The 12,478-nt window shown below is 34.1% G+C and overlaps 1 protein-coding gene across 5 annotated transcripts in view; it reads left to right on the top strand.

Moving 5' to 3' along the window:
• The window catches only part of GCFC2 (GC-rich sequence DNA-binding factor 2), a 48,611-nt gene extending 36,359 nt beyond the window's left edge, over positions 1-12,252 (top strand). For 4 of the 5 annotated variants that reach the window (XM_077843043.1, XM_077843042.1, XM_077843044.1 and 1 more), the window contains 5 exons: positions 2,045-2,121; positions 4,287-4,353; positions 6,065-6,211; positions 9,670-9,794; positions 10,590-12,252. In XM_077843043.1, the coding sequence (XP_077699169.1) occupies positions 2,045-2,121; positions 4,287-4,353; positions 6,065-6,211; positions 9,670-9,794; positions 10,590-10,707 (534 nt within the window). In that variant the 3' untranslated portion in view covers positions 10,708-12,252. Of the gene's footprint in view, positions 1-2,044; positions 2,122-4,286; positions 4,357-6,064; positions 6,212-9,669; positions 9,795-10,589 lie in introns of those variants that run through there. The other variant, XR_013349104.1, reaches the window with a different exon arrangement.
• The last annotated feature ends 226 nt before the right edge of the window (positions 12,253-12,478 follow it).

Genomic DNA, 12,478 nt, shown 5'->3' with positions numbered 1-12,478 from the left:
CTGATACTTAATCTGCCATCCATATTCCATTTCCCATCATTTGACTCAATAAGGTCTTTTATAGCATTTTTTTAGACTACTTTTTAAGAAACAAAAATTTAAACAATGTTGAAATATCGGTCAAGGCTAGTATTCAGCATGATGTAAATTAAATGAAAAAACAAAACATAACTGTCTTTTCTAGTACAAACACTAATTTAGTAATCTGAATAAGTTCAGATACTACTTTGGGAGATAATACCTAGAAAATTATCTTTATTCTTTTAAAATAATTCAAAATATTTTAGAAATGGGATTTTAAAAGGTGAATTTTGTTTTTAACATTAAATAGTGATAAGTGGCCACTGGAGGAATATGTCAGAGATTTTTAAGTGGAAAAAGAAATAGGACTTCAGTTAGATATACTTGGGGAAAAAATATATTTGGTTGAATTCTACATTTATGAGTAATTTGGTCAGTATAAGGTTTTTGACAGCTTAATTTGTGCTATATACATTGTCACCGACTTGAAAAATACTCTAGTGTGTTTGGCATTTTTATTTTTCAAATGTGGATTCCTTTTTAAGAGTAAGAATAGGATTTTATTATAGAAATTTTAGTAATACATGAAAAAGATTTTTAATTCCCCTTTTCATCCTCATACAAGGACTTGATACCATTTTAGGATATTTTCATCCAGCCTTTTACTTCAGAGTTATAATCCTGGTGGATGTGTACATTTGTATCCTACTTCTTTCCCTTAACATTATCTCATTAAATATTTAATTTTGCATGTTACTACAGTCTTTACAAACCAGCTAAGTAATATTTTCTTGCAATGGATGGATATAACATGTTATCCTAAAGTCTCTATGATTGAATATTGTGGTTGCTCCCATTCTTTGATATACAAACAATAAAATGAATGTGCCAAAGTGAATTTATTATATCGAAGGACATTGATAAACCAAGAAGGGACCCATAGCTAGAGTATATAAAACGCTTCTACTAATAAGAGAATCTAATTTTAGAGACATCTGGGTGGCTCAGCAGTTGAGCATCTGCCTTTGGCTCAGGGAGTGATCCCGGGGTCCTGGGATCAAGTTCCACATCAGGATAGCCATAGGGAGCCTGCTTCTCCCTTTTCCTATGTCTCTGCCTCTTTATCTCTGTGTCTCACAAATAAATAAATCTTTAACAACAACAACAAATACATAAACAAGCACCTTTTAATTAGATACTTAGCAAAACGTCATGTCCAAATGGCAAAACATGTGAGTGGATGCTCAGAGTGCCTGGGTGGCTCAGTCGGTTAAGCATCCAGCCCTTGATTTCGGCTCAGTTCATGATCTTAGGTCCTGCCTTGGGCTCCAAGCTCAGCAGGGAATCTGCTTCTCTCCCTCACCCTGTGCCCCTCCCCCTGCCTGCATGCATGCTCACCATCTAAAAAGAATCTTTAAAAGAATATGAGTGGATGCTCATCGTCACATTATTCAACAGGAAAATAAAAATTAAAACATAATAAAGTATGACTGCATACCCCAGGAATTGCAGACATTAAAAAACAAAAGGATACCACATATTAGTAAAGGTGTAGGGAGACTGGATTTCTCATACATGGCTGGTGGAAATGTAAATGGGATATCACTCCTTCAGAAAACAATTTGACATGATGTACGAAGTTGAATGTATAAGAATAAACTAAATTCCAGCAATTCCATCCTTGTTTGTGTATCTGTTAGAAATGTATGCCTGTATATATTAAAAGACATGTATAAGAACTTTTATACAATGTTGTATGTAATATAGACCCCAAACTGGAAACCATATGAATGTCCCATCATTAGTATTCATGTGACAGCATATACTATATATCAATGAAAATGCACTAGCTACAGCTGTATGCACCAACGTGGGTGTAAAGTTCTTTGTACCTGATTGATATTTATTTTAACACCTGATTCTATGTGTATAAATTTGTACTTTACTGTTAACATTACTTCTTTTGGTAAATAGACTTCTAACTATGACTATCACTGATGCTTTTAAATTTCTTATATAATAGGATTTACTTAAATCCATTGTTGTGAGAATGAAGAAAGCAATAGAAGATGATGTTTTTATTCCTCTGTATCCAAAGAGGTAAGAGCTGTTAATTTCTAGATTATATGAAATAGCTAATCACGTAACACAGATTTAAGAATGTAATGCAAAAGAAACTATTACATGTTCTCTCAAACATACATATGCCTTTTAAGATGCAAATTGTGATTTCAACAAAATATGGCACACTTTTTCTATGCCATGTATGATACCTGGCACAGTTGGACATAGGTTTTTTATGTTAAGAACATGACAGATGGCATCATAGATTAAATCTAGATTCTGGAGCCCAAATTTACCATTACTAGATATCTGACTTTGGACCTCTGTGTGCATCAGTGTCTTTGTATGCAAAATGAGGTATTACTGCCTACTTCACAGGACTTTGTGAAGATGAACAGAGTGCTCAGAATAGTGCTTGGCACAGAAAGCCAGAAACTAGCTGTGAATGGTGGATTTGCTTTAGGAAACAAGTAGGGTGTTTTTGTTTTTGTTTTCCTTGCTTGAGACATTCTAGAAAAAAGTTGATACATTGATGTCAAAAAAAAAAATTACTGCCTGTGCTCTCTCATAGGATTCTTATGGTTTCAGGTCTCACATTTAGGTCTTTAATCTATTTTATTTTTGTGTATGGTGTAAGAAAGTGGTCCGGTTTTCCAGCAACTTTTATTGAAGAGACTGTCTTTTCCCTTTTGTATATTCTTGCCTTTTTTGTTGTAGATCAGTTGCCCATAAAGCGTGGATTTATTTCTGATTCTTTATCCTGTTCCATTGACTATGTGTCTATTTCTGTGCCAGTACCATAATGTTTTGACTACTACAGCTCTATACTATGTCTTGAAATCTGGAATTGTGATACCTCTAGTGTTGTTCTTTCTCATGACTGGTTTGACTATTTGGAGTTTTCTCTTGTTCCATACAAATTTTAATATTATTCTAGTTTTGTGAAAATGTTGTTGGTATTTTGATAGGGATAGCATTAAATCTGTAGATTGCTTTGGGTAGTATGGACATTTTAACAGTATTGGATCTTCCAATCCACAAAAATGGAATTAACTTTCCATGTGTTTGTACTGTATTCAGTTTCTTTCATTCATGTTTTATAGTTAGCAGAGTATAGGTCTTTCACCTCTTTGGTTATTTCTAGAGATTTTATTCTTTTTGGTACAGTTATAAGTGGGACTGTTTTCTTAATTTCTCTTTCTTCTACATTATTATGTAGAAATTTCTGTAAGTTAATTTTGTATCTTATAACTACTGAATTCACTTATCCGTGTAGTAGTTTCAGTGGAATCTTGAGGGTTTTCTGTATACAGTATCACAAAGCATATAGTATTTGATGCATATTGATACATTTGCTAAGAAGTCATTAGTTTATAATACTAGATCATGAACTGAAGCTATCCAGTGACTATTTACAGGATAGAAGGCTTTTGTGGAGAGAAAAGAAGGAACTTCTAAGCTTTCTGGCTAATTTGAATTGTTTAGAGATATCTGCATGTAAAAATCATGCACTGTTAAGGTTTGTTTTGTAATGTTTTAAGTAAGAGATCTATTCATTTATTTCAAAAGTATAAGTATGTAGTTTTTAAATTTATATTTAAAATGGGGTCCTACCTCCCTCCCTCTCGTGCCATCCATCCAGTTTTTGCCTTTCCTCCTCCATACACATATATGCGTGCAATGATAATCACTGTTAGTAACTTTTTTTTACCATTCCAGAATTTCCTCATGCAGTTAGAATACTTACATATACTCTAATCTTATCCCCATCCCCCCGCTTTCTACAGCAAAGGAAATACAGTTTTAACCATTGTCTTGTGCCTTACTTTTTTTGACTTAGTACATCTTTGAGATCTTTTCATGTCATCACAAGAGTTGTTTCTTCATTCTTTAAGCTACAGAATATGCCTGCATATAATGTACTGGAACTGGTAAGCATGTGAGTGGTAAAGCATTACCAGCAATGCTGTGGATAAGTATAGACCCACCACTCTGTTCATGTGCAAGTATACCCACAGAAGGTATTCTCAGAAATAGGGTTGTTGAATCAAAGTGTAATTGTAATTTTGATATCAGAGCACTCCATTTACATTCTGTTAATGTGTTAAGATGTAATCTGGTTGGTTAAAAAACTGATTTTTTTAGACTCTGGTTCTGAAAGATTATTGTTTGCATTTTGTCCTTTCTCTGTTTCAAATTAGCACTGTAGAAGACAAAACATCACCACATTCAAAGTTCCAAGAAAGGCAGTTCTGGTCAAGTGTAAAGGTAAGCAGAAAAATACAAAAATAAACTTTATTTTAAATCCAGTATACTGTAGAGCTGAGATTATCAAACTTCTGTAAAGGACCAAAGAGTAAATATTTTAAGCTTTGATGTCTCTGTTGAACTATTCAACCCTGCCTTTGTGGTGCAAAAACAGTTATAAAACATTATGTAAGCAAATGAGCATGGCTATATTTCAGTAAGATTTACTTATGGACACTGAAATTTCAGTGTCCTAATTTTCACATGTTACAAAATACCCTCTTTCTTTTTTCCCCCAGTCGTTTCAAAATATAAAAACCATTCTTAGTTTGCCAACTCTGCAAAACCAGGCACCAAACTAGATTTAACCCACAAGCCATAGTTGGCCAACTCCTAGTCTAAAAGATGAAGCATCAAGTCATTGCTAAGTCAGTGGTAATAAGGAGGGATGGTAAGAAATTGGGTTCAGAAGACACTTAGGATGAAGCGCTGAAAGGACTTGATGACTAATTATAATTGCATATGAAGATTATGTAGGGTGCTAGCCAAGTTTCTGACTTTGGCAACTTGGTAACTTACAGTGACATTCTTTGAGGGCATTGGAGGAGATACAAGAACAGGTTTGAAGGAAAAATAAAGTTCTGTTTCAGATGGTGAATTGAAGTTATCTGTGGGAAAAATACAGGCGTAGATTTAGGAGTCTGAATTGCAGGGGACAGATTGGAGTTGGAGATTTGGGAGTCAACCACATGTAGGCAGTATTTGGAGCCATGGTCATGAATGACAACCTCTCAGTAGATGGAGTGAAGCATGAGAAGGTGGCTAAGGACACAACCTTGGGAAACATTGACCTAAGAGGCAGGCAGAGAAAGTGAAGTCTTCAGAGAAGCTTTAGAATTATGAAACTTAGAGCAGTCATAAGAGGGTGGCATCATGGAAACTAAGCAAAGGATTTTTAAGAGTGAAGACAAGGTATTAAATGCCACCCAAGAGAATTAGGAGAAAGACTGAAAATGTTTACTGGATTTGACAATTAATAGGTTATGAGTGACCTCCGTAGGCATATTATTTAATAGTGTGAATCCATATTTATTATGTGGATGAGTCAGGGAAAAGACTTTCCAGGAAGAGAGAGCTCAACAATGACACAAAGTGTGGAAAAGCATTTCATGTTAGAGTAATAAATATAGTACTGGGAAGAAAATGGAAAACACCATAAAATTCACAGAAAGATATGGATTGAGAGGAAGGAAGGCAACCAATATTAATTTTATTGGAATTTCTTATGAGGGTTTTAAATTTTACATATCAGAGCAGTGAGGTGGTCAGGTTTGATGGTTTCTCAGGATCACACATTAGTAACAGTGGCATTGGCTTTTAACAGTATTCCTTCATGAATCCCTGTGTCCTGGTGGTCTTGTACCCAATGGCCCCAGACTCTGGGAGTGTGAGTTGAGGAGGAAGATTATTGATCTGGAAAGGCTCCAGTGAAGTTATTTAAGATGGGTTTTAGGTAATAGTCCTAAAAAAAATAGGATGAACAAATACATGAAGTTTGAAAAGAATTAGGTATTTATTCAGAAATGTTTTCTATTGATTGTAAAATTGATATTTTTACCAGTGCTACTGGAGTTTAAAATAGTTTGACAAACATTTTATGCTTGTTGGAGACTACTGCAGTTTTCCTTTAGAGAAACAGTACATACTCACTTGATACTTTATTTTATTTTAGCTCTTCCGCAATATTCTTCTTTGGAATGGACTCCTCCCTGATGCCACCTTGCAAGAACTAGGTCTAGGGAAGCTACTAAACCGTTACCTTATTATAGCTCTACTTAATGCCATACCTGGGCCAGATGTTGTTAAAAAGTGCAACCAGGTAACTGTGAAGATTCTAATTTTATCATTTTTAAAAATTCAATTAAAATCTTTTGTGGGGTGCCTGGCTGGCTTAGAAGAGTATGTGACTTTTGATCTCAGGGTCATGAGTTTGAGCTCACCTTTGGGTGTAGAGATCGCCTTAAAAAAAGTTTAAAATCTATTTTATAACAGAATAATTAAAATTGTGAAAATAAATAAATAAATAAAAAATAAAAAAAATAAAATTGTGGTACTCACATAATAACAAATCAATCTAATAGACTAGAAACTCAAAATCAACCAACCTCTCACTATTTAAGAATTAGTATACTGGTTTGAATTGTCACCAGCAGGGAAAAGAAAAATTATTTAATAAATGGTGCCAGGCCAACTGGTTAATTCTTTACAAAATGAATTTTAAATCCTCAACTTTGACTAAATACCAGCATAAATTTCAGATGAAATAAAGTATAAAAATGAAACTGTAAAATATTGTACTAAGAAGACAAACTTAATCTGTTTGTAAGGGAGTCCTTTTGAACTTAAAAGCAAAAGAAAAAATGAAAAACTGTAAGCGATTTGATGAAAGTATAAAACTTCAGTAAATGAAAAAAAACATTTAAAAGGTATCAAGAGGGGGAGCCCAGGTGGCTCAGTGGTTTAGTGCTGCCTTCAGCCCAGGGTGTGATCTTGGAGACCTGGGATTGAGTCCTGCATCAGGCTCCCTGAATGGAGCCTGCTTCTCCCTCTGCCTGTGTCTCTGCCTTTCTCTCTCTCTCTCTCTCTCTCTCTCTCTCATGAATAAATAAATAAAATATTTTAAATAAATATTAAAAAGTATCAAGATTATTTGATCATTGTTAAAACTGGAAGATAGGTCCTTTGGGGTTACCATACGTATTCCTTCTGTTGGTGTGAAATTTTCTATAATGAAACGTTTAAAAGGAAGGGAGTTGAAAAAAGTTATAAGCCATAACAAAGACTAATGTCCACACTTTTAAAAAGCTCTTTAAAATTAGAAAACAATTCAGATATTCCAATTAAAAATGGACAAAAGACAGGAAATTCACAAAAAAAAGTAAAAATAATTTCTAAACATGTGGAAATGATTAACAAGTACTAATAATCAGAGAAATGCAAAATAATTAAGGATATTATTTTACCTATTATGCTGACCAGGTATTGGGGTTTTGGGGGTTTTTGTTTGTTTTTGTTGTTGTTGTTTTGCTGTTATTTTCTTATTCCTTGTATTGTCCTAAGCATGAGAAAACGACAGCACATTTCAGGGCCACTTAGAATGGGTGGTACAGGGGTTCTGAGAAACAGTCTGTGCTGGTGGAATGAGGGATAGAATTCTGGAGACTTCTGGCATGATGGCTTCAAAACTTTTAAGGTTCATACCCCTCTGACTTAGGGTAAACGCTTTGAAGTAAGATTGCTAAGATAAATCAGAGATGCACATGTAGATTTGTTAAAGAAAAAAATTGAGATCTAACTGGCTTTATTAAGGATCTGTGAATCAGGCAGTATTCCATATCAAGTAGAGAGAGGCTCTCAGGAGCTGTACAAAATGTAAGGTTTTCGTAAGAAAGCAGGTGGGGAAAGAAAGCTGTTAGCAAAAGAACATGATTATTTCAGGCCAGGACGTGGTCTTTTTGGGGAGAGGACAGGGATATGGGTTTTATCATGCAGATGACCTCACTAGTGCCTATCCAGAAATCTGGGGATTGACTGTTAAAAAGTAACATTTCTGGGATGAGTTGAAACTGCAGTTAAGTCTTAGGTTTGCTGTTGTAAGAAGTAAATGACTCCATTTGGGGCATGTTTCTTTATCAGAATTTAAGTACAAAGAATATTCTTATAGCATTATTTATAATAGAAATGGAAACAACCTGAATATCCAAAAACATTGCCTATTCATCAGATAAAAGTCATAGTTAAGAATATGGAAAAAAAGTTTATAAATATAAAAACAACATGAAACATTAGATAGCAATTCCTAACCCACCAGATATTTTGGGCTATGATTTTTTTCATCATATAGTTTTAAAATACATTATCTCCCCAAAACTGAATTCATTGTCCATGCTATGTATTTCAGGTTCAGTTTAGTCCCCTTTGACCATGGGTCTACTATCAGAAGTAGGGAAGATGCAGGACATTCTCTCCACAGCTTATGGCTAGAAAACCTTGCCAAGGGGGCAGTTGGGTGACAGGTGGTTGAGTGGCCCACTCTTGATTTGACTCCGATCATGATCTCAGGGTCTTGAGATGGAGCCCTAAGTTGGGGTTCTTTCCCTCTGCATCCCACTCCCTCCCCACCCTCACTCACACACATGCTCACTCATTCTCAAATGAATCTTATTTTTAAAAAAAAAAGGTAGATAAAACCGTGCCAGGACAGTGTGGCTTTAAGTCCTCTGATCATTTATGGGGAAACTAGGTAGTTCTGTGAAAATTTTATTGAGATTGTGATGCAAACCAAGAGAAAAGCATGTGCAAATAACTTTAAATTTCAGTCCAGTCAGGGCTGGTTTTTAAACCCTAAAGAAGAGATAAGTATTTCTCCCCTAGGCAGTGTGTCTACATTTTTTCTGGATAATTGAAAAAGGTGATTAAATAGGATAAGTCTTTTTCCTCAACTGTGTTTTCAAAATAGTACTTTCCAGAACTTTCATTTAATATTTTTATAATGTATATGTGGTGTATTTTGCCCAGCTTTTTACTTTTATAGATAATGATCTTGACCTTACCAATTATAGCATAATCTGTCCAAAACTTTCATTGACTATGATCTCAGGTTTTTATTTCCTCCCATTCTCTCTCTTTTATTCTTCCTTCTGCTATGAAGAAGGTTTTGTGTTCTTAGGTTTTTTTACTTAAAACATTTTTTTATTTTTACCAAAACTTTCCCCAAAATCATGTATTTCCTTTAGCATAATGGTAAGTGTTGGTGTTTTCCCCATAAAAGAAAAATTGAATGCAACTAACTCTGTATGCTTCCATGAACATTTAAAGCAATATATTAACAAAAAAAAATCCATGACTTTTTTATTCTATGTATCTTACAATCACCTACTTGATTCCTTATGTAGATCATATGCTAGGTCACCCAATTTCTTAGTATGAAATAATACAAATGCATGTATTTTATATTTATGTTGACTATAAATGTTTTGTGTTTAAGCATTTCTGGTGTTTAGTTTTACATTATGTTTGTACAGATTTAATAGCTTGGGAATAGAGAGTATAGAAAGTATTACAAATACCCCTAGAGAGTAGTCATAAAGAATAGTCTATTTTAAGCTGTTGGCATTAAAATACAATTCTCTAAGAAGTATAAACTCTGACAAAGAAAAATTCTCAAAATGTATTCAACCGTAAACTGTAAAGATTAAATGAAATGATTGATGTTATTAGCAAAAGACATTAGATAACTGTCATTAATAAAAACTGACCATGTGTTTTAATTAACAGATAGCAGCATCATTACCAGAAAAATGGTTCCAAAACTCTGCCATGAGAACATCTATTCCTCAGCTAGGAAACTTCATCCAGTTTTTGTTACAGTCTGCACATAAATTATCTAGAAGTGAATTCAGGTAATTTTGCATATTTATATCTCCATAAGAATAATTCAAGGATTCTGTTTTACACTCCGCAATTTTTAGAAAGATTTGTACTTTTATTCTAATTTTAAAAGTCTGTGGAGACTACCACTATAGAATTTATAGATATTTTCATGTGCAACCTTTGGAATCACTATTTTATACTTATACCTCATGCCTAATAGTTCAAATTTTAAATGTAAATGTCTTCCAAAATAAGCATTTCCAGAAAACTATCACACAGGGGAATTTAGGAAACTATAAATAAAAAACTTCTTAATAAGTGTATTGTTCATTTTCCTGACCATTTTAAAATCTCAGCAGTTAAGAACGGGTCTGCAGGCTATTTACCCAGCAATAGCTAGATCTGTTTTGGATATTTCACTAATAGCATTAAATGTTTAGTAAAGTGGTGTTTTGATAAACCACTTTCTCCAAAATGAAATTTTAAAAAAAATTTTTAAAAAGCCCAGATAATAAATAAATAAATAGCCCAGATACATAGCATTTCTGTAGGTAAATATTCCCACTGAGGCTCCCACCAGAGTAGCCCATACAAGCTGATAGCCCCACACCATAACTCAGTTTTCTGATAGATTTAACTGCTTTTTATAGTCATTTGTGTTAAAATTTGCTACCATACATCCACTAATCTACATTTAAACCCTGTATGGAAAAGGTAACATTTGAATATTTTATGCTACTGTAGATATTGGCTTAAAATTTTTGTTTCAGATTAATGACTAATGATTCACTATGCTCTCCTAAACATTTTCCTTTATTTTTCAGAGATGAAGTCAAAGAAATAATTTCTATTCTGGTGAAAATAAAAGCTTTGAATCAAGCAGAATCCTTCATAGAAGAATATCACCTAGACCATCTGAAATCAATAATTGAAGAAGTTTGAACAAGCTGTAGGAAAGTACTAACATGAGATTTTAATATAATCAAACTTGCCTCCTTTGTTTGGGGATGAGGTGGAGCCAGACCCCATCCCTCCATTCCTTTTACTTTCTGGTATCATGAAAGGCTGCCCCCCTGTGGTGCTTGCAGGAATTAAGCACACAGGAGCACTTAAGTTTGTTTAACCTATTCCCTTGGATTCTTTTGACTTCTAATTTATGAAGTTGGGAAACCTTGCTATTTGGACTTTGGTGAGTGTTCTGTACTGAACCATAAAAACATATGTATGTTCTCTTCATTTTAACTATTTCTTTTTACAAATAGGTTAAAATGGAAATTTTAATTGGAATTATTTGCTAAGTATTAACTGAGACATTTTAAGGTTTTTGGTAACTATCGATTGTCAAATTGTCCTTCAGAAATCTGTACCAATGTATTGTGCCAACACAAGTGTAACAGAGGGCAGTGAACCCCACGCCCCCAGCATAGGCATTATCTTTTTTTTAACTCCTCGCAAATTTAGTAGATATAAAACATTTAATTTTTCATTTTGGCTATTAGAGAGTGAATACTTGTTTTTTGTCCATTTATAATTTTTTTTAAAAATCATCCATCTTATGGATTTGTCAGAACTTTATATTTTAAAGATACTGATGTTTTTGCCTGTCCTATATTATAGTTTCTTCACTGATATATTTTTTCACTGATATTTTTATTTTAATTTTATGTATGAAGTGTGCTAAGGAAGTACTTGTAGGTAGTAACTCTTTTGTTAGGGTTTTGTCATTGGTGGTAGGCTTAGACAAGAAACAAACTTTCTGATAATGAAAAGAAATTGAAAAAATTACTGGGTAGCCCCGGTGGTGCAGCGGTTTAGCGCTGCCTACAGCCCGGGTGTGATCCTGGAGACCCGGGATCAAGTCCCACGTTGGGCTCCCTGCATGGAGCCTGCTTCTCCCTCTGCCTGTGTCACTGCCTCTTTCTCTCTCTCTCTCTCTGTCATTCATGAATAAATAAGTAAAATCTTAAAAAAAAAAAAATTACTAAAACTCTCATTTAGAAATCTTTTCTTAAATATATTTGTTAAATAACTCAAGGGCAACCCTGAATATGTATTTTATAAATTATTGCCCCAAAGATAACCAGGAAAAATTTGATTATATAGGATTTGAGTATGTGGCTTCTGCAGCGTGTGGCTTCTGCCATTATCACCTCTAGTTTTGAAGCTGTGCATATTTTAACATATTGTTATGTTATTTCTACTGCAATGAAGATTTTTGTGATTCACTGTATGAACAGTTTTCTTTTAGTACGCAAATTAGGAATAGGAATAGAATGTCTTCTAGAAAATTCAAACCATTACTGAAAGACAATTAGCATTCCTGCACAATTAACTGTCCCAAAGGAACTGCTGATTTCATTTTAATTTTATCCTTTCAGATCTTTTCTCTACTTACACGTGTATGTTAACATAAATGACAGATCTTTATTGCGTATATGAAATTTCTAATTTTTATTAATAAAATTATATTTGGAAATTTCCCTAAAACTTTTGCATTTTTAATTAAAGATGTGTTGAGGGGGTTCCCTTGCATTTTTAACTTGGGCAGAGAGATTGATCTTTTGATAGAATGGAAAGTATTAGAACTGCTTTCAAAACTATAAATTAGGGGATCCCTGGGTGGCTCAGCAGGTTAGTGCCTGCCTTTGGCCCAGGGCGCGATCCTGGAGTCCTGGGATCAAGTCCCACATCGGGCTCCCTGCATAGAGCCTGC

This window comes from Canis aureus, chromosome 12 (assembly GCF_053574225.1).
Source record: "Canis aureus isolate CA01 chromosome 12, VMU_Caureus_v.1.0, whole genome shotgun sequence".
Lineage (NCBI taxonomy): Eukaryota > Metazoa > Chordata > Mammalia > Carnivora > Canidae > Canis > Canis aureus.
This window is presented reverse-complemented; position numbering and strand designations above follow the sequence as displayed.